The 23477-nt window shown below is 40.4% G+C and overlaps 2 protein-coding genes across 2 annotated transcripts in view; both read left to right on the top strand.

The window, feature by feature from the left end:
• The first annotated feature begins 4250 nt into the window (after positions 1-4250).
• On the top strand, positions 4251-6798 carry LOC124256895 (polypeptide N-acetylgalactosaminyltransferase 10-like). Its single transcript, XM_046690864.1, is given in 3 exon segments — positions 4251-4536; positions 4539-4914; positions 6360-6798. Coding segments are annotated over 3 exon segments (1101 nt in total).
• A 4625-nt stretch (positions 6799-11423) lies between these two features.
• The window catches only part of LOC124256900 (cytochrome P450 3A41-like), a 13707-nt gene continuing 1653 nt past the window's right edge, over positions 11424-23477 (top strand). The window contains exons 1-13 of the mRNA XM_046690870.1: positions 11424-11532; positions 12402-12495; positions 13667-13718; positions 14190-14286; positions 16585-16701; positions 17417-17505; positions 17871-18016; positions 18673-18803; positions 20597-20720; positions 21021-21178; positions 21854-21942; positions 22673-22810; positions 23293-23455. Coding sequence (XP_046546826.1) covers positions 14236-14286; positions 16585-16701; positions 17417-17505; positions 17871-18016; positions 18673-18803; positions 20597-20720; positions 21021-21178; positions 21854-21942; positions 22673-22810; positions 23293-23455 — 1206 coding nt within the window. The 5' untranslated portion in view covers positions 11424-11532; positions 12402-12495; positions 13667-13718; positions 14190-14235. The remainder of the gene's footprint in view (positions 11533-12401; positions 12496-13666; positions 13719-14189; positions 14287-16584; positions 16702-17416; positions 17506-17870; positions 18017-18672; positions 18804-20596; positions 20721-21020; positions 21179-21853; positions 21943-22672; positions 22811-23292; positions 23456-23477) is intronic.

Here is a 23477-nt window from a genome sequence, read left to right as displayed (position 1 = left end):
CATTACCCAGCATGATTATACATGATACTTCTCATTAGAATATCTTCATTACACGCATTGATGAACGTTGAACAGTTTGACTTGTACACATATACAGGAATCATAAGGTTGAAAGTTCAGTACTTACATACCGATGGTTTAACCCGTCAGAGCTTCAGATGAGCAGTACTCACGTCAGCATGCATGACAGCAACTACATGTTTTCATGGCGTCATCAAATTTGTTAGTGACGTATGCACATTATGTGCTGTTAGATAACCATACATGGAACTTTAACGTAAAATATCCTTACGTAGAATACGTAACGTAAAATACTTCAGTCATTATTATGAGCCACGCAAGTTAAACAAATGATATAGTGCGAATATAGGAGACGGGAAAAGGATCTAGGTTGCATACTCCTTACATGGGCGGATCCAGAAATTTTGAAAAGGGTCGGGGGTGGTCTGAACCTCCCCCCCTGAATCCGCCACTGCCTTACCAGGTGATCATATAGATGCGCTCAGGTTATGTATAAGGTCTTATATCGTCGTAACGTAAATTACACCCTTATCTATACTGTATATGTATTGTATCTTCCCAACATATTTATAGTTTAACAAGTTATTACAACAAAAGGTCTTGATGTTCAGTGTCTTCAATAAAGCATGAGCGATTACCTTCCTAAAGTTACTGGGTGTACCTTTTCTCTTTTGATGTTGTTTTCTTTCCTTTGAACCATAACGTAAAATACCAAGGAATTGGCGACAATGGAATTTCATTAAAATTTGACTAATTTCCGCAAATATTAGGTTAAATGACTACCTCACAGTAAAATTCAGCATGATACTTTCCACATGATGCAAGAGATAACATGTACTGTCAATAGTGTTATTTTTGATGCAACAAATATTTATAGCGTTGCTGGCGACATGCAATATTTAACTAAAATGTGATGTTTTACATATCGTAAGAATATTTTTTTTATGTATTATAGAAATAATAATGGTAAATTAACACAGAATACCCATTGTATCTTTAGTTCCAAACTACATTTTGTGAAGAAGTTCAATATTTTTGCACTTACAACCATGCGACAACGCAATAGAACAGAATGAGTGTTAATTGCAGATCACCATCATTGGTGTCAGCCCGGGAATATTCCATATTCCCGGTAAAGCGAAAACCAAAGTTGTGCTAGAAGTGTTGCGAAAGCGAATTGCTATGAGAACATCGGATTACCGTACTTCAGATTAGCGCGCGACCCCAATACTCGATCTGTGAGCCTCCTAACTGACCCTACTTAACTATAGTTTTATTAATTCATGTAATGAATTATGATCATTGTTCAAAGAATCTTTTTGTTCCTGGGCGAATTTGTCAAAGTTCCGACAACTTTTATCAAGTAAAATATCTACTCTGAAAATGTATCAAAGTTCTTTTTAAGATTGTTTGTAAACACTTGAATTGATGTATCATTTAGTCATTTTGTTGTACAGTTTGTATGTAGTATGTACTCCTTTGTTATTTATTTATTTATTTATTTATTTATTTATTTATTTATTTATTTATTTATTTATTTATTGTTTTATTGTTTTATTGTTTTATTTATTGTTTTATTTATTGTTTTATTTATTGTTTTATTGTTTTATTTATTGTTTTATTTATTTATTGTTTATTTTTATTTTATTTTTTCTACCATGACTACGGTATCAGACGACGACCCATATTTCTTTGTTTTTCTTGTGTATTTGAGAGTCCCGGGAACGCTAAATTCAGTGTTCACTGTAGCTTGACCGTTCCCGCGAAAGCGACACCTAAATTGAGGAGGTTTGGTCCAGATTTCACTTTCCCAGGCCATAACCTCATCATTTATCTGGGAAATTGCCGAGCGAGGCCTTAAACAATGTTCCAGAAAAAAAACAGTGACATGATATCGCAAGTACACATCGTTGCATGTTGTACATCACATATTACTGCTTTTGATCAAAACAAGACACCGTTCACCCATACAATGGGCTATAAATATGTCAGAGATCAAGATATGCTCATAAACTCGACATAATGTAAAACCTAATCTCAATCGGGTGCTACCTGTCAGATTCGACCATCTTAAGCCTTTCCGCGAAGTTTATGCCATTCATATGGTTTTCATCGGAGTTTTGCCTTTTGTCCCTTGTTGAATGTGTATCAGCGGAGGGCCAGGGCTAACACTGTGTTCAAAACACTGTGGGAAAGGTAGACAATATGTAACCGCTTTTTAGCTGTCATCTGGTCGCGTGTCCGGTAGTTGTCGCAAAACGGGTGGGTCTCGCATCAGATAATGCCGGAAACTGATTTCAGCTTTTATTGACCAATCAGAGAACTAGTACTATTAATCAGGCTGCTATTCTGTAGGATACAGTCTAAAATGTCGTTGATAAAATTAATTAAACACCTTCATAGTCACAGGTGGAATTACATAAAACCGGGAGCTCGACACTGTGAAAGTGAAACTCCCCGTGGACAGTCCATATGTGTAATTGAACAGCTGAACCATGGCTCGTCAGGGGGCAATATTTTTGTGGACGAGTTTTGTTGTGTTTTGGTTTGCCTTCTATATCTTCTGTTTATTTCTGTTTCTGACGACTGGCTCGAACAGAGGAAAGGAAAACATCACCGGGAAACAAAAAATGTTCGTGCTGATCAACCACACCAAATAAGGTAAGAGTGAGATACTAAAACTGATGATGCCAAACAGAACTGATGATAGTGAAGCTTGGAATTTAGTATCTTGCTATTAACATCTAAGTGCTTTAGTGTTTTCAATTCCCTGTATTTGGTTGGTTGGGGTCGGTGTTATATGTGTGTGTTGGGGTGTTACATTTGCTGAACCCAGCAATGTATCTCTCTTTGCATGGACTTTAAATGGAGCTTTGGGATTCAGTACAAAAGATGAATGGACAGAACGTTTTAGACTTCAGTCAAAATTTGACTGAACTGATGAAAGGTTTCGGCAGATTGCTTCCGCAGTTCACATTCTGGCCTCATTTGTGGCTTTACTTTATATGTCACTTGTACCAAGATCTTGTGAGTGAGTGGGTTTAGTTTTACGCCAATTTTAGCAGTATTCCAGCAATATCACGGCGGGTGACACCAGAAATGGGCTTCACACATTGTACCCATGTGGAATCGAACCCGGGTCCTCAGCGTGACGAGCGAACGCTTTAACCACTAGGCTACCCCACCGACCCTCCAAGATCTTGAATCAGACCAGTCATGTAGTGATGCTTATGTATAACGGCAGTGTTGAGCCCTTGTCAGTGGAACCACCACATAACATTCATCATGGGCAGCCAAACTTTCAGAGTTTTGATGGGAGGTGGCTGGGACGGAATGGTTTCCTTCCCAAATCTGATTCCTCGTTTTCTGTTCGTACATTCTACCAATGACAGCATCACACACCGACCCATCCGCACTGAAAGACCTTCAACAGGTTCTTCTCATCTGTTCCATATCTGGGTATATGCTTCGACATCATTCATAATGGTATAAATTGGCATTCTTTTAGTAGGAGGCTGCTCACCGTGTTTGGGTCAATATTTGAATAAATGACGACGACTTTTACAGTCAGTGATATAGCAGTCACCTGTGATTACATGACCTACCGGTTGGTGACAGTTGGATGAATCTTGGCAGTCATAAGTAGTGGAATGTACGTCATGGCCTACGTTACATATGGCGTTCTACAGTGTTTACCTCCACTCACAAACATGGTGGTCCCGGGGATCCCAAATTATTAGTTCTAAGGGTCCTTACAGGCAATATGGGGATCCTGTGAAGTGTAGGGAACTGTACGTTTGGATAATGTCTTTAGAGCCTGGATGAACCATTGATCATGAGGACTAATGAATGAAATGATGCACGCAACTGCTCTGAAAGGAATAACCAAACATTTAGCAAAGTGATAGATGTGTTGTGGGTACAAGGAATAATACTGTGTGCTCCTCTGCGTCCATTCTCAGAGTCTAGATTTGCGCGTACTGGACGCACATTTGCGCGTCGTGTACAACCCTGGTTCTGATAATTGAACTGCTTGGATACTCATTCTGTGGCACAACCGTTTCATTGTCGGATAACAGTTCATTCATCAAACATCTGAAATCAACTGCTATTTTAATCTTTTGTGCTGGTTGTCTTTGTGTTTGAGTTAATGATAGCTGACGCTTTTTTATCTTGTTCACAGTGGTGCCGCTTCTACCACTCAGGGCAAGAATAACGGCAATGCCCAAATGCACTACAGGGCACTGCTGGATTCCAACCCAAGCCACAAGGAAGAGTTATTGCGGCGAACACGACACTACCTCTTAAAGACTAACAACTTATCATCTTCTGACAGTTTTGGCTTTAACGTTGATGTAAGCGACAGTATACCCGTTTTGCGACAACTACCGGACACGCGACCAGATGACTGCAAGAAAAGCGGATACAACTTGTCTACCTTTCCGACAGTATCAATTGTGTCTCCGATGTATAACGAAGGTCTTTCGACATTATTACGCCACGTCCACTCCTTCTTGCTCGGACGCCAAATGAACTACTGAAAGAAATCATTATTGTAGATGACAAAAGTGAACACGCCTATCTCGACAAACGTCTGGACGATTATTTCAGGATTCTCGATTCCAGAGTTAACATAATTAGAAATACTCAACGGCAGGGTCTGTCATGGTCGAGGATGAAAGGAGCTTCAGTTGCGACAGGGGAAGTAATCATATTTCTAGACAGCCACATGGAGGTGAACGTTGGGTGGCTTGAGCCCTTGTTAGAAGAACTGCTGAAAGGTGGACCAACCACAGTAGTACAGCCTGATGTCGTTTCTGTAGATTCCAAAACATTTGACTTCTCAGAAGCAAAGGAGGCCACCTTTGTAGGAGGATTTGGATGGGATTTACGGTAAGACGAATTTCAGTACAGTACATTAAAAGATTACACTTTTGTATGACCGAATGTTTTATTTTTACAAAATAATAATTATTTTCTGCACTCATGACACGAAACCGTCCATCATGAGACTCGCATTGCTTCGGGATTTCCTCCTCCCCGACACGGTGTAATATAACTGAAAACGGCATCAAACCAAACTGACCCAAAAAGCCGTTCGATGACATACTACTAACTAGTTAATTAAGATCGTCCTTTGGATTGCCTCATAATACACAATGTCATTTAGAAAGTGTAACATATCTTATATTTGGGATAACACTTCTCATTAACGTACAGATTCTACTACTCTTGTTAGGTTGAGTCCCATCACTCTCAGAGTGAAGACCGTGAAGGTCCGGGTTAGAATTGATCTTCAGTAACCCATGCTTATCGTAAGAGGCTACTAACAGGATCGGGTGGTCAGGCTCCCTGACTTTGTTGACACATGTCATCGGTTCCCAATTGCGCAGATGGATGTTCATGCTGTTGATCACTGGATTGTCTGGTCCAGACTTGATTATTTACAGGCCGCCGCCGTATAGCTGGAATATTGCTGCGTGTGGCGTAAAACTAAACTCACTCACTCGCTCAGAGTGAAGCTCCTCATCACCAGCACTGCGGTCTAAATGGCTTTGTGTACTCATAGCTTTCGGCTGCGGGAGCCATGGTCATTACACTGTCAGAACGGTACACAAAGTACTCAACTTAACAAAATATAACATATGTTATCTCATAATTGCTAAAAGGGTGGTGGGGTTGCCTAATGGCGAAGATCTGTCACGCTGAAGACCATGTTCGATTCCGCACACGGGTACAATGTGTGAAGCATATGTCTGATGTCCCCCGCCGTAATATTGCTGGAATATTCCTCAAATCGGCGTAAAACCATATTCACATGTTCATAATTGCTGCAATAGCATGGCCGTCTGCATCATCACCTTCTTTAAAGAATGTACAATAGTTCCTCATACATTTCCAGTGAGCAGTATGATCTGTGATATTGCACCTACCTTTGTGGGGGCGGTGGGGTAGCCTAGTGGGTAAAGCGTTCGCTCGTCACGCCGAAGGCCCGGGTTCGATTCTGACATTGGCACAATGTGTGAAGCCCATTTCTGGTGTCCCCCGCCGTGATGTTGCTGGAATATTGCTAAAAGCGGCGTAAAACCACTCACCACCTTTGTGACTGGATACAGATATACCTTGTCGTGATAAGCAAACTTCATTCCTAGACTCTTATTATGAGTTTAATGGTTACACGCGATGTAATGTTTATCCAAAAGTAACAATAACCTTTTGTTTACTTTTTTCTTCAGTACCGAGTTTTAATGATAACTAGCTCAATAGTTTAAGTAGGTCTTAACGCTCTTATTATTACCGTTTGCGAACTTAAAACAATTCATGTTTACACTCTACAGATACTCCTGGTTTTTCAAGCCCGACTATTTAAAGCAAGTGTTGAGGACCATGGCAGATCCAATCCCCACACCTGTTTTGGTTGGATGTGCAGTTGCGGTCTGGAGGGAACATTTTATGTCCACTGGTGGATTCGACACTGAACTGCAGATCTGGGGTGGCGAGCACCTGGAACTGTCCTTCAAGACGTGGATGACAGGAGGGAGAATACTCACAGTTCCCTGCTCGAAGGTCGGACATGTTTTCAAATCAGGAACGTTTCACTTCGATTCTGATTTTCAAGACATATTACGTAAAAATTTGATGCGAGTTGCCGAGGTTTGGATGGATGAGTACAGGGAAATATTCCTGGCAACTCAGCGACATGGAACGACATTGCCAAATTTCACCGTATCCGATCTAGAATCTATCGAAGGAGAAAGCGTTTACGACAGCGTTTAAGGTCAAAACCTTTCCGATGGTTTCTGAAAGTCATAACACCTAATATGAAAATCCCAACTAAAGATGCTGTTAATTATGGTGAGATTGAAAACGCTTTAACCGGTACATGTGTAACAGCGACACCTAGCGGCGTGTTGACTCTCACCTCCAGATGCTTTCGCCATAGAATCCTTCCAGAGAATCAGTTCACCATTGACAAGCACGGCCAGTTTCTACATGACGGAAAGTGCATTGTGCCAGCGACTGAGAGGTTCATCTTGAGGGAAACTGTGTGTTCTTGTAACGGAAGTAGAAATTTGTGGATGCTGAATCCGGGTCCTGCAGGGGGGCATATAGAATTTAGGATTGGCCACAAGTTGGTGTATTGTGTGGTGCCGAGACAAATGAACGGTATGATGGTGCTGACGCTGGAACGGTGCTCCCACGTGGGCGACAGGGAAGACAGCTACTGGGTGTTTCAGTACCACCTGCAATATAGTGAGGACGTGAGACACCTTGGTTTTCTTACGACATGACATCGTATTAACTATAGCTACAATTATCAAATGAAAGCATACAATAAAATTGAAATAAGATTATTGCGATTGTGGTGAAAGTTATGACACACTTGCTCGAGTGTAATAATTGCTTTATTATCTATTGTATTCATGTGAGTGAGTGAGTTTAGTTCTACGCCGCACTCAGCAATATTCCAGCTAATTGGCGGCGGTCTGTAAATAATCGAGTCCGGACCAGACAATCCAGTGATCAACAGCATGAACATCGATCTGATTTTATTCACGTACATTTGTGCAGTAAAACACGGTAAGCAAATGTGACGGCCCTCATCATAGACGTCACGTTCAATTGTTTAATGACGTCACAGACGACGAAATACAGAAACAATGGTTGCTCGGCAAAAGTGATATGTGCAGATGTGCACATATGATATATATGACACTGGCTATGTTTCACCGTATGGTTAATAAATAGAGAATACTACACTCGGTCTCATTACATACGAATTATACGAAACGAGTGTCCTTCCTATGGTATCTGACCGAGCGAAAGCGAGGTCAGATAGCATAGGAAGGTCACGAGTTTCGTATAATTCGTATGTAATGAGACCGAGTGTGGTATTTTATTTATTACCCACGTCTTACATGCATTTAAATTGACAAAATAGCGTATTTTTGTTATGTTTTTGGTTTCAAACCGAAACCGGTTTCATAAAGAGGCTGCGGAAGAGTTTTGTACTGTAGTACAATATTTGCATGACGTCACACTAATGACGTCACTGCCATGGTAATCGACGTCACGATGCATGTCAGTCGTCATCGCCTCGTACAGCCTCCTACAGTAAACTACTCCGTTGCACCTCGTTTCTTGGTTTCCAGTTGCTTCATTCGGCTGACATCACTGGTGGAAACATTGCGTTTATGTTTTTCGACAGATATAATGTCTCAGTTCGACTCACAATTAAACAGCGACACGGCAACGTTCGCAATGTTTACATTCCCACAATGCATGTAAGTTGTAGAATGAATGAATTCACGTGTTTGTTATGAATGAAAAAATACTTACGTCAGAATGTGACCTAATTGAGAGGTCATCAGTTATCCAATCAAATCGTTAGAATTTCAGGTCAAGTCGTTACGACACAGGTCAACGCGATACGACACTCGTGTGACGTACGAGATTAATATGCAACTACCCATACGTTGACCACGTGGGTAATAAATATGTTTAATACCCCCATTTCACTAAAGCCGATATTTATCCACCCCGATTTCCTCCTCCCGACCGAATTGATGTAAATTGGGTATACGACGTATCTGCAAATCTGGTGATTTCAATCCTTGGATTGCACGCACCACATTGTGGCGTGGGTTGAATGTTGGGGTTGAATGTTGGGGTAAACCACTCTTTAGGCTTTCTTCCCTCACTGAATGATACATCATTACGTCTTTCACTGACACACTGGGAGTTAACGTCGACTGTGATGGCATAACATAATAACGCGTATATATGTACCACATGTAAATGTGTGTCTGTGGGTACCTGAACTCGCCCATAGCCCACTCAAACACATCATGCGGTATCTTCCCATAAGACAGACCTCCCAAAAGACAGACCGCTTAAAACAACACATTTTATGGTTGGCTGCATAAGGCTTAATTAAGCTGTACCCTTGATAATAATGGTATGTGCCCAGATAAAAGACAACATTAGGTATTAACTATAGTTTTATCAATTGATGTAATGAATTATGATTTTTAAATTAAGACATATTGCATCAACACATATGTACATCAACATCTATTTGCCAGATCACATTTACTGGTGAATATTATCAAGAACAATAATTTATATTAATGTACCTATCAAACATATGAGACCAAGCACCATATTATTTTACATCACATGTCAGATAAGAGCACAGATAACACTTATTAGAAAGTCACTTGAACATCATCATTTTCTCCTTTCACCTTGCTCTTGGCATACAGGTAGCCATCTAGAAGGGTGATCGGAAAAAAGTCACGGAAATAAAGTCATGGGGAAATTAACTATTATAAAACATGTTTATACTGAATTTTATAAATACTATTTCACTTTCATCTTCAGTAATAAAAACATCCTGTTCTCCAGTTATTTGCAAAAACTAATTCAACAACATGTAAATAAGCCTATTGAGGACCACCCCACCTCCCCACCCATACCCCCACACACTCACACCTCACACCCCACAACCCCTCTCTCAATTAAAAAAATTGAAGGGGGTGACAACCATTATTGGCATGAGTATATTACTTTACGCTGACGATACTGTCATATCAGCTGAAACAAGTAATGTATTACAAAAAAGTTTGAATGTGTTTGACCAGTATTGTAAAGAATGGAACATAGTGTAAATTTAGATGTCTGTGATGAACTTCACTTTTTGTTACACTGTCCAGCACTAAATGCCCTCAGAAATCAATTTCTGCCCCAATATTTCTGCAAACATCGTACGGATGTAACGACGAAACCACCCTCTCTTCAATCAAGGTTTCACCACGTAAAATACTTTTAAGGCCCCGTCGTGGCCTACGGATCGAAAGCTAGATGATTTCCCTACAAAATGAGCTATCAATGGTCACAGTCGGATCATTATTTCAAACGTTATACGCCACGACTTGCCGAAAACAGCTACCTCCACAATTCCAAGCCCAAATCATGGATCACCCAAGACAGCGAAAACTCGTTTATGAATTCCAGGCACGTTGACAGCACCTATGTAGGACTAAATTCGATCGGCAGCCACATTCTACGGGTCTAAAAACTTGTTGCAACATCTACATATCTACGCTCCTTCACTGCCACACCCTTAGATATAATATTTTAATGTTTTAGAACATTACTGAAATCTCTTCTATATGAGGTAACGGTACATATTTGCGATATTGGTTGCTCCATTTTGCGTTCTGATCACATTTTATGTCTGAGGGAAAATATTAGAAAAAGAACGCATTGCAATGATATAAAACTGCTACTTTAGGTACACAAATACACTGATTTATTATAGTGACTCCTTTACGGATATCAAACAATGTGTCTCATCACAGTGGTATGTTGGCTTTTCATAATCGTCTAGTGTTACGGCTTTAACCCACATGGCTATCTATCTATCAGTCTGTCTGTCTGTCTGTCTATCTATCTATTATATCCCTCTCTGAAATCACCCATATACCGAGCATTAAAAATGAAATTTTCACGTGTAGTGTGGAAAGAATATACTTCAATAAACCAATAACACCGCGTAAGATTGCTTAATATATTCGCATTTGTCACCACTCGCTCCTTTCCGTAACCGGGGCGGTGGGGTAGCCTAATGGTTAAAGCGTTGGCTCGTCACGCCGAAGACCCAAGTTCGAATCCCCACATGGGCACAATGTGTGAAGCCCATTTCTGGTGTCCCCCGCCGTGATGTTGCTGGAATATTGCTAAAAGCGGCGTAAAACCAAACTCAGTCAGTCAGTCCTTTCCGTAACACTCGCCACGAATAGCGACTCTTGCCCCGTTGGAAGGATTTTCATTGGAAGAACTACTTCAAACAACAACGACAGCTCTATTTCTGTCAGTGAGTGAGTGAGTTTAGTTTTACGCCGCGCTCAGCAATATTCAGCTATATGGCGGTGGTCTGTAAATAATCGTGTCTGGACCAGACAATCCAGTGATCAACCTCTATTTCAGCACTATTACATATTATTGAAGCACTAGCATATTGCAGATTTCTATAGAGTTTAACCTGTTTTATCCACTGATGAGGACCATTTATTTGAACATATTCTAATGTAATTATTACCAGCAGTTCACTTTATATTTGCAAATGGGGAGGTGGGGTAGCCTCGTGGTTAAAGCGATCGCTCGGGTTCGATTCCTAACATGGGTACAGTGTGAGAAGCCCATTTCTGGTGTCCCCCGTCGTGATATTGCTGGAATATTGCTAAAAGCGGCGTAAAACCCAACTCACTCACTCCGATAACAAGTTTTAACATCTTCCCCGATACACAAATATTCTGGGTCACAAATCAGTGTTGGCCACCGTGGTGCAATAAAGCTGACCTACTTCCACTGTGTATATAAGGCTTGTAGCCGGCTGTCACCTCGTGATGAGATAACGTTCAAGTCTCGTTCAACAACCATGGACGTCTCAACACTGCTACTAATCGCAGCTGGGGCTGTCCTGTGTGTCATCGTGTTGGGCTATATGTGAGTATTTCGACCATATTGATTACTCACAAACTGCTTGATATCACAGTAGGTAATATAGCACAACATCCACTGCACTGTGCACAAGCGACTGCTCGGTCCACTGTGGGTGACATGGCGTAGCTCAGCGGAAATAGCCGAGGATACTAGTACTCGAGGGAGATTATTCACCGTGTCACTGTGACCTGAAGGTTTTATAATCTATGATTTTTATGACTGGCATTTTAGAATAAAAGCAAAATAGTTGCTTGACAATGGTGTAGGAATGTATGCCGTAACGTCGCACCATAATATAATAATGAAGATGTCATGCATAAAGTAATTACCTTAATTACCTCTATTCTTGTAAGCCGGTGGCCCCCGTCACAAACACCTGCAAAGGCAAGTCAATTGTGCATCTGAAATGCAGTGAAATGGCAGTATAGCAATCAAAGGAAAAACTCCCTGTTTTGAAAGCACCATCTTTATCATAGAATCATTGAGGCATTGGACAAGTGTCCAACTGAATTTGACAATCTTTGGTACCTGGAATAACTGTAGCATTGAATCCATGAAACCTTGCCATTGAAACAATAAATCTTTCAGTCCTATACATTTTGACACACTGTAACTTTGAAATATTGAATCATCGAGTCATTGGAACGTTAAATTCTTGAATCTTTCTTTTCATGAAACGTGTTCGCTCGTCACGCCGAAGAACCAGGTTAAGTTCCCCATTGGCAGCCCAAATCCCCTCCCATTATACCGCCCTCTCCCCACACATATATATACACGCGCGCTTAATATTGCTGCATTATTGCTACAACTCACTTGCACATTGACTCCTTGAATCTTGTAATCCTTGTAGGAAGCGTGTTGTTTGTTCCCAGATACGCCACATGGACACACGACATGTTCAAGCTGATGGGAATCCCCGCGCCGGAACCAGGCTTGCTGGGGATAGTGACTCGCTACAAGACTGAGGTATACACATTTCCACTAAACGGCAACAACAAGGGCCGGGTATTAAACCCTATAATATAAACTAGATATACAATACTTGGTTAATTTACTGTGTATTGTATTTCTTCTCACATCTGTACTAAATGTGAGCGAGTGAATGCTCTATAACGCCACAGCCACGGTATCTACCTATTTCGAGTTGGTCGGTGGATATTCCAGTGACACCGAGGGAAACCAGTCACTACAACATGTGCACGGTTGGTTGGTTGGTTGGTTGGTTAATTGGTTAATGCCGCACTCAGCAATATTCCAGCTATATGGCGGCGGTCTGTAAATAATCGAGTCTGGACCAGACAATCCAGTGATCAACATCATGAGCATCGATCTACGCAATTGGGATACGATGACATGTGTCAACAAAGTCAGCGGGCCTGACCACCCGGTCCCGTTAGTTGCCTCTTACGACAAGCATGGGTTACTGAAGATCAATTCTAACTCGGATCTTCAGGGATCACATATGCAAGGATACATGCCATTTAAATATGAACGCAATCGGGAGAGAAGCTGGCCAACCGATCCACAACTGAGTGAATTTACCACAAGATATGTTAGAAAGTTTTGATTGTTGTTGTTGTTTAACGCCCCACTCAGCAATACTCCAGCTATAAATGATCGAGACCAGACAATCAAGTGATCCACTTGAGCATCGATCTTCGAAATTGTAATACGATAAGATATAATGTTTAAAAAAATTCGTATTAATACGAATCACACACGACCGATTCAAATATAACATTTTTCATTGATACGGTGTACCGAGATATAATGTCATTATGACAACCACGAGTACTAAACTTCTATAGACTAGGCCTGTTTTGCCGAGAAACCCTGGTAATCCAGACAGTACTTTAGAACTGAATAATTAAGCGCCCAGTTAAAGATCCATCTACTTGCCGGAGACCCGGTGGGGATCCCCACATGGGTACAATGTGTGAAGCCCATTTCTGGTGTCCGACGCCTTGATATTGCTGGAATATTGCTAAAAGCGGCGTAAAACCATAGTCACTCATTCCATGCTACGCAAGGAACTCTCCTTTGCTACATTCAATAAATAGCGAGGATGTTAGGGAGGCGTGGGATCTTTAACTGCACACATACAATAACTAACGAAACTCAATAGGGGGTTCATCAGGGCCTAGCTGGCTGTGACCAGCGTCTTATAAAGCACATGGCCGGGTTGTAGGGTAAGTATATCACACGCAAATTGATTAAACTTATAATAGGAACTAAAGTTTCGTGTGTATTTTGGTAGGCCATCCCTAAAATGTATGCAAAAGAAGTGACCTGCGTCTTATAAAGGAGCTCTCTTAGCGCCAAGATGTCGGGTTAATGTTATTTATGGCACTTACGAAATTTCTCTCTCTCTCTCTCTCTCACCTCTCTCTATTATAGGAAATGTACCCCTCTCCTAAAATGAATAACCCGAGATGAAACATTGTGTCCTTTAGGATGCCATTAAACCTGATGGTCTGTTTGAGTCCAGTTTCATTAAATATAATGAAATTATCAGCTCTAGATATGTCTTTACTGGTTTCAGTGGACATGGCAGTAGTCTACTTCCTGCATCACTGAAACTTCCTCCAAATGAAGGAACGTGTGATATAATAAAGGATGCGCTAAACCAAACGTTAACGCCAAACTGATTCCTATTTCAGCGTCTTTCACGGTCGTATCCCTTCTTTGCTCGTGTCAGATCCCGCGATGATCAAACAGATTTGTGTGAAGGACTTCTCTAACTTCGTCAACAGATCGGTGAGTGTTGTAGATCTTGATTGTGAATGAATGTTGTTTTACGCCACTGACAGAATTAAAACAGTCTAAACGACGCCAGCATGTAAATAATCGTGTCAGGTCCTAATAAACCAATGCTTTACAGAGTTGTCATAGCGACTCCTCAGAGGGTGCCACAGAGGGAATTAATAGCACTGTGTCTTGACAACGTGTTAACTGTTATTATATAGCTTTTGAACTATTTCACAAAATGGCGAAAGATATCGTTCAGGGCCTAGATTTTCGAAGCTTTCTTAGCGCTAAGATAGTCGTAAGTGCCATACATTAACATTAACTTACGACTATCTTAGCGCTAAGAGAGCTTCGAAAATCTAGGTCCTGGAAATCTAGTCTGTTTCACATGCTGTAATCCATGCATAACAGCCGTCAACTGTGCAATTTATTTAACACATCAATTCATATTATGACATTTATAGCTTTAATTGATTATTACCCAAGCCGTGTCGGCCATCATTCGCCTCATTTTGTTTCATTCTGAAACTCTACTCAATGCTATTCTTGTGATTTCTGAGCCTGTTTTCCGCTCATTGTGTATTTAAGAAAGGTAGGATACATCACGGATGGACCTGTTTATATCCCTTATATTTTACCTTACATTACATTGCGTTTCATTATGTTACATTGCATTACATTATATAATTTATTAGGTTTTATTGCGTTACGTGACATATTACATTACGTATCGTTACGTTATGTTACATTACATTATGTTTCATTACATTATGTTAAATAACATAACATTATGTTACATTATGTTACATTACATTATGTTACATTACATTACATTATGTTACATTACGTTACATTATGGTACATTACATTACATTATGTTACATTACATTACATTATGTTACATTACATTACATTATGTTACATTACATTACATTACATAATAATAATAATAATAAAATGTTACATTACATTACATTACATTATGTTACATTACATTACATTATGTTACATTACATTACATTATGTTACATTACATTATGTTACATTACATTACATTACATTATGTTACATTACATTACATTATGTTACATTACATTACATTATGTTACATTACGTTACATTATGTTACATTACATTATGTTACATTATGTTACATTACATTACGTTACATTATGTTACATTACATTACATTATGTTACATTACATTACGTTACATTACATTACATTATGTTACATTACATTACATTATGTTACATTACGTTACATTATGTTACATTACATTACACTATGTTACGTTACATTATGTTACATTACATTACATTATGTTACATTACATTACATTATGTTACATTACGTTACATTATGTTACATTACATAACATTATGTTACATTACATTACGTTACATTATGTTACATTACATTACGTTACATTATGTTACATTACGTTACATTATGTTACATTACATTATGTTACATTACATTACATTATATTACATTACATAACATTATGTTACATTACATTACATTACGTTACATTATGTTACATTACATTACATTATGTTACATTACATAACATTATGTTACATTACATTACATGATATTACATTACATTTCATTATGTTACTTTACGTTACATTATGTTACATTACATTACATTATGTTACATTACATAACATTATGTTACATTACATTACGTTACATTATGTTACATTACATTATGTTACATTACATTATGTTACATTACGTTACATTATGTTACATTACATTATGTTACATTACATTACATTATGTTACATTACATTACGTTACATTATGTTACATTACATTATGTTACATTACATTATGTTACATTACGTTACATTATGTTACATTACATTATGTTACATTACGTTACATTATGTTACATTACATTATGTTACATTACATTATTTTACATTACATAACATCATGTTACATTACATTACATTATATAACATTATGTTACATTACATTACATTACGTTACGTTATGTTACATTACATTATGTTACATTTCATTATGTTACATTACATTACATTATGTTACATTACATTACATTATGTTACATTACGTTACATTATGGTACATTACATTACGTCACATTCAATTATATTATATTATATTACATTTCATTACATTACATTACGTTACATTATAAGATGCAACATGACTTGTAAGTCACAATCAAACACAATGTTTATGTCGTTTTAGGGGAACTAATTCCCAAACACCAGGTGTGTACTTTGTTTTGTACGTCAGTTTAGTTGTTTATTTGTATGTTGTTCCCAGACATTCGGCCCAGTGCCAAAGATAGTGATGGACTGCATCGCAGAGATCTATGACGAACACTGGAAGTTCATGCGGTGTGTCCTCAGTCCTACTTTCAGTACAGGTAAACTCAAACAGGTAAATAGTAATCTCTGATTTCAAAATTATGAGTTTAGTTTACTACTGGAATATTGCTAAACGAGGCGTAAAACCATTTTGATCGATATTGTAATCGTAATATTTACCACTGTACGAACGAACTGGATCCGTATAACGTTAGTTATATACCTCTCTATATAACATAAGTTATATATAAGTGTATATAAGTTCAAATGTACATCGTATTTTTCTGTTTAAGATTACCAGTGTAATTTCTAGATTGGTTTACATGTAACATTAACCCGCTCAAAATCATTTGTTCATGGGGCGTTGGTGTAGCCTAATGGTTAAAGCGTTCGCTCGTCACACCGAACCTAGGTTCGATTCCAAACATGGGCACAGTGTGTGAAGCCTATTTCTGTTGTCCCCCAGCGTGATGTTGATGGAATATTTCTAAAAGCGACGTAAAACTAATATCACTCTCTCACTCACTCACTCACTCACTCTGATAACCCTGAAGGGCTGCTGGCCCTGGGTACAATGTAGTAGTCTTGACCTAAGGTGAATTTCGAAGGTTGTATCTAAATGCGAGAATGAGGACTTCAAACTCATGAAAAGCTCCTGTAGCTATCAAGGGGCGTAACTGTGTTTGATTTAATTTCGCTTTAAGACAACCTTTGTTTCAATGTTTATGAGTGCTGTGCACTGACTGTGAGTGGTGTCCAATTGAATGTTTCTTATTTTGTTTGCGCAGATGATGGTTCTGATCGAAAGATGTACACATTTGTTAGTCAGGAACGTGGATAAACTCGCAGAAGAGAAGAAAAACATTGAACTGAAACAGTAAGACCCTATCAGGGCGGACGCTTGGAATCATGTGATAAAGTGTTTACACTGGAAACAACAGTGAAATCATCAAAACCGGACTTCTCAATTAATCTCTAAGTATTTTTATGGTTATTCTGGATATTAAAAAAATGCAAACAGGCACGTAAAAGCCGACTTAATGATTAAGTAGTGAGGGTCAAGGATGAGATTAGGTTTCAACGTGGGCGTGAGGGCTGCTCCTAATATCAAACACCGGTATAGCTGGTTGTTAATCACGGACGTCGTCATGTAACAGAAATACTGCTAGGGGCATCCTTAAACAACAACAATACGTAAACAAACCAAAACAAAACGCCAATTCCTGGTGATTCTTGTTACAGTCTGATGGGCTGCTACACCATGGACGTGATCGCCAACACCGGCTTCAGCATCGACCTCGACAGCCAGTCCAACTCCGACAACGTCTTCGTCACCTACTGCCGGAAGGCCATGAAGCTCACCTTCCCATTTATCTTCCTTGTTACACGTGAGTCACAGCTCGTTACATCACGCAATCACGCGAGATCTCGTAAGCACCTTGTGTAGATTGGGGCAGGTGTCATAGGATATGGATCATTTCCGCCTATTTCCAGACTAAACGTATTTTTAACCGAGATGCAATATTTGGCCGTTCTTCATCATAAACGGACATAGTTTGCCATCAGCTTCGCCATATGCGGCCGTATTTCAACAAGTTAGGGACTGGGACCGTTGTTCAAAGAAGAACCCAATATCATTTAACGAGGAGGAAAGCGGGGTTTTGTTTCGACAAAGTTATGCAGTTAAATATTATTAGCTGATTCATTAGCTGCAGCTTCTCCAACCATCATTAAACGGCTCTGTTACCAAATTCTTACTGTTGACACGATCTTTGTAGAGGACGCTCGTATAAGAAACCGTATTTCCTAATATTTAAGGGGTATACCGTATCGAATATTAAATCTAAAAATAACCACCAATAATTTTGTACATACACGCTTACCCTTTTCGCGAACACCCAGTGTCATTAATTTTCAGCGGTCCATTAAAATAATGTTCCCAGATTTTTGTCCTTAACACAAATCGGAATCTGTTATGTAGATTGTCAAGATTTCTACTTTTGCACTGACGTTTTACATTAATGGTTGTTGTTGTAACCTTCAGTGCTGTTTCCATTCACCAAGTCCGTGTTTGAGAAGGTGGACTTCCAGATTCTGGACACGGACAAAGACAAGGCGAAGTTCCGTTCTATGATCAAACAGGTGATCGAGGACAGGAAGAATAATCCCGACTCGGTAAGTAGTCCATCAAATCGTCATTGGGTCGAGGTTGTCTTTATAATCATCATAGTTCTCGCTACCGATAAACAAAGACCACGTCCCTGATCCAAAAAGCGTTCATAGCTCTACGACATTCGTAAGCCTAAGGTAAACTATAGAGTTATGCTTCATTGATAGGGACCGAGAAGAATTCCCATTACGGGTCAGGTCGGAACGACACTTGTAGAAAGCGATCTGAACAGTACGACGAAATCTATGCTATTCAATAATATATTGAATAAAAAATGAGCAAGGTTACAATGAATGACGATACAGATTTCTAATACTATACTATTGAGTCTCAAATCTTAAATATTGGTTCACAAATCTAACATATCAACTAAAATCTGTAGTTACTACAGTCTTGATTCTTGTCGATGAAGGTTGTAGACGGCATTTGAGACGAGGAGAGCGGATTATGTTAGCAGACAGATGAGCGTAAATCCAAAGAAGTCCTCAAAGTCGTGTCGAACATGTCAGCAACCAATCCTTATATACCTATCACACAGTTCTCCGGAATTCTAGCAGTAGCTACGCCTCACTACGGCATTTAGATCACACTACCATCATGTAGAACTCACTCGAATGAATGCCATAGTAAGCAGCAAACCGGGAGTATAACACCGAGGAGGTAACTCCCGAGCGCAGCTTCTCAGCCCACTCTCAACAGGCTGAATTACATAGCCTAAGCAGAGACCATATAATAGATGGTCTCTGGCCTAAGCAAGATGCGAGTTCAAGACAAAAACACACCCTCATAACACAAGTGACCAGTTCACACTTACTACGACGTCGAAATGTTTGCGGCTTATTAAGTCACACACTCCAAATATGAGGTAATTTTATAATATGAAGCTTCACTTATTGTTTGGCATATTGGGCCCCCTCAGTGATATTGCTGGAATATTTTCCTGAAAGCAGCATAAAATTGAAATCTCTCACTCGTTGGAGTAAGTCTTCTTCATTGTCCAATCCCTGAGTGGCAGTAATCAGCATTTCTACACTTGTTGAAATGTGAACAAAATTATTCTTAGAGGGGGGATACTTAAGGACCAACAAAATATCTTTATGTGACACCTGTGATATGATGCCATATGGTCATTGGTTTAATAAGATATGAAAGCAGCACTTTTTCTGGACACAATATTGCGGAAATAATGCCGACGAAACATCAATGTTTAAGTGAGTGAGTGAGTTCAGTTTTACGCTGCACTCAGCAATATTCCAGCTATATGGCGTCGGTCTGTAAATAATCGAGTCTGGACCAGACAATCCAGTGATCAACAGCATGAGCATCGATCCACGCAATTGGGAACCTATGACATGTGTCAACCAAGTCAGGGAGCTTGACCACCCGATCCTGTTAGTCGCCTCTTACGACAAGTTTGGGTTACTGAAGATCAATATTCTTTCTAACTCGGATCTTCACGGGTCTCAATGTCACTGAGATGCTTATATGACACTTTATAATATGAAACACGGCTGATTACAAACAGAAGAACTATATATCACGTATATATCACAGAATGGTTCACCAGTAGTCATGAATCTTACACCCTGGCTCATATACCTAATGGGAGCGGTGGGATGGCCTAGTGGTAAAGCGTCCGCTCACTATGCTGATGACCCAGGTTCGATTCCCCACATGTTCACAATGTGTTAAGGCCATGTCTGATGTGCCCAGCCGTGATATTGCTGGAATATTGTTAAAAGTGGCGTAAAACCTTACTGAATGACTCACGCACTCACTCATTTACACTTCCGCACAGGATCACAGTGACATCCTGCAGGCGATGTTGGACACCCACAAGGAGGAGTCTTCACAAGACCCGGATGATGATTCTGATGACGACACGGAGACCAAGCTTGACTTCAAGTACTTCAAGAAGCGAGGTAGTCACCGTATACAGAACGTACACACTATAAGCCATATTCTTTAAACGTGCAGAAAACACGGTAAAAACGTATCGAAATATCCAGCATCAGGGACCTTTTCCGGCAATGGTTGTCATTGGCATCATAGCGTACTGTTTGAATACAAAGGCCAGATATCAGAGATACATCGTGTAGACCCCTGTGCCAAAGTGTCCACGGAGCACACAAAGCCACCACCTTCAAGTGCCAGTACTAGGACAAGCCGTGTTAGTGAGTGGATTTAGCCGGACGTGCAGGAGTATCGTCTATATATTTCAGGTCTGACAAACTATGAGATCTTCTGCAACTCCCACATCTTCCTCCTTGCCGGCTACGACACCACCTCCAACGCCTTGACCTTCACCGCCTATCTCTTAGCAAAACACCCAGAGATCCAGGAGAAGTTGTACCAGTCGATAAGGACACACATTGGCGATGTAAGTACCCAGAATGAGACTGGGAAGAGGGTATACCAGTCGATAAGGACACACTTTAGTGATGTAAATAAACACACTTCAGTGTGTATTCAGGCTGACCCGTAGCTAATCACAAATAATATGGAAGTGTCCCAGTCGGCTCGTCAAATAGGACTGTCAGAAATTGATGATGATGATGATTTGGAGATTTAACGTACGCTCTCCGACATGAGGCGTATTTTGCACACGCTGAGGATTTTGTCCGAAATCCTGCACCATGCCAAGACACAACCGGGGGGCACCTGTCGGTCGCATTACATACACTTGCTTTCCGTTTTGTCTTCCTATCAAAATTTATTCAAAAAGGTCCTCCCTGTTAAAAGAGTAAACGGATTTGGCGTTACACGGTTTAGAGATACTTCATGCAGTATCACTACACCATTGCTACCCGAGGTATTATGTAAGCAACGGTAAAGACGAGTGGATACGACTGACTGATATCAGCTGAAGATACGTTGAAGAGCTTGTAGAATTGCTTCCGAGTATTTCCGAGGATAATATGGGCATGGAAATATCCACATACATTTCAACAACGATGTCCACACCCTCGTAGACCAGATCTATATGAGAAAAAACAAAGATCTGTATTTACATCAAGTAATGTTTTTCATCATCGTGTGTGTTGTGTTTGTGTAGAAGAAGCCCACGTACGCCGACGTGACGAAGCTTCAGTACTTGGAGAACGTGTTCCTGGAAACTCTGAGACTCTATCCCCCGGCAACCAGGTCGGTGGAGCTCCAGCCAGACCCTCACTAAACCTACGTATACATAGTTCATGTACACGCAATGGTAGTACCTCTAGTAACTAGAACTCGATAGAAATACAAAAAACGCCTTTTTGATAAAGAACCTTCTTGATCATTATGGCGTATCTCTTGAGGTGAGGTGAGGTGAAATTGGGTTTAACGTCGTGCTTGAGAATATTTCGCTTATATGACGACGTGCATGCGTGTGTATGTGTATGTGCGGCTGCTTGTACTAGCCCAGACTTAAGCTGGTTTTATAGTGCTAGCCCACTGAGATACCATGCCGCAGTGAAGCATGAATACCCCACTCAGACACATTATACTGACTCCGCGCCGACCAGTCCTTGTTGTACCCATTAATGCCGAGCGCCAGGCAGGGACCAACAAGTACCACATTTTAACGTCTTTTGGTATGACGCGGTCAGGGATCGAACCCGCGACCTTCCGCTCTCTGGGCGGACGCTCTAACCACTACACCACGGAGGCGGTCCGTATCTCTTGAAGCTTTGGGTGAGTGAATGAATGATATTATGGCGGGGGGAACCAGAAATTTGCTTCACATATTTTACCAATGTGGGGAATCGAACCCGGGTCTTCAGTGTAACGGGCGAACGCTTTAACAACTTTTCTACCCAACCGCCCCTATGGATGAAGTGGGAAGGATAGCATTCATATATGTCAGCCCGTTTACAAACCCTGTCTCTTCCAGGATCACACGAGTTCCCGCCAAGAGCACCAACATCAACGGCTACCACATCCCCGCCGGCCTGCCCATCATCATACCCGTGTACGCCATACAGCATGATCCAGAATTCTGGTCCGACCCGGAAAAATTCGACCCTGACAGGTAATATGACATTCATAATTCATATATAGGAGTCTCTTCCAGCTACATGGTCTTTTACACGAATATTCCTGCACACGTGTCGAATTTCTACCACTCACTCTTGTTAGTTATTTCATTGTCGGCTGTGTTGGGTTGTTATTTGTTGTTGTAATATTAGGTCTAAAGAAGAACCAAGTTTCACATTGTACCAAAGTTCGGAATCGAACCCGGGTCTTCGGCGTGACGAGCGAACGCTTTAACAACTAGACTACCCCACCGCCCCCGGGGACATGCGGGAATTCACTATGCTGAGTAGCGTGCAGTAGGCATTCAAGAAACCAAGATCGTGGGTTCGAATCCCAGTTTTCCCCGATTATTGTCTAGTTTTGTCAGCACCATGCCTGTGCGCGTGGGTTTTAGTTCCAGCTTTCTGCCAATTCAAGATGACAGACAGTCATATAACTTACATTTTTGGTTCCAAAATTATATTTTTCAACATCAAGGTTTCTTCCTGAGAATAAGCATGAGCTACACAACTACATGTGGATGCCGTTTGGCGTCGGGCCGCGGAACTGTCTGGGGATGAGGCTCGCCTTGCTGGAAGCCAAGATGGCGATAGTAGCGTTAGTGCAGAACTTCCGGTTTGTTGTGAGCCCGGAGACAGAGGTCAGTTGCTTTACCTCTGTAG

Source organism: Haliotis rubra, unplaced genomic scaffold, assembly GCF_003918875.1.
Source record: "Haliotis rubra isolate DU_JTF1 unplaced genomic scaffold, ASM391887v1 Scf642, whole genome shotgun sequence".
Classification (NCBI taxonomy): Eukaryota; Metazoa; Mollusca; class Gastropoda; order Lepetellida; family Haliotidae; genus Haliotis; species Haliotis rubra.
This window is presented reverse-complemented; position numbering and strand designations above follow the sequence as displayed.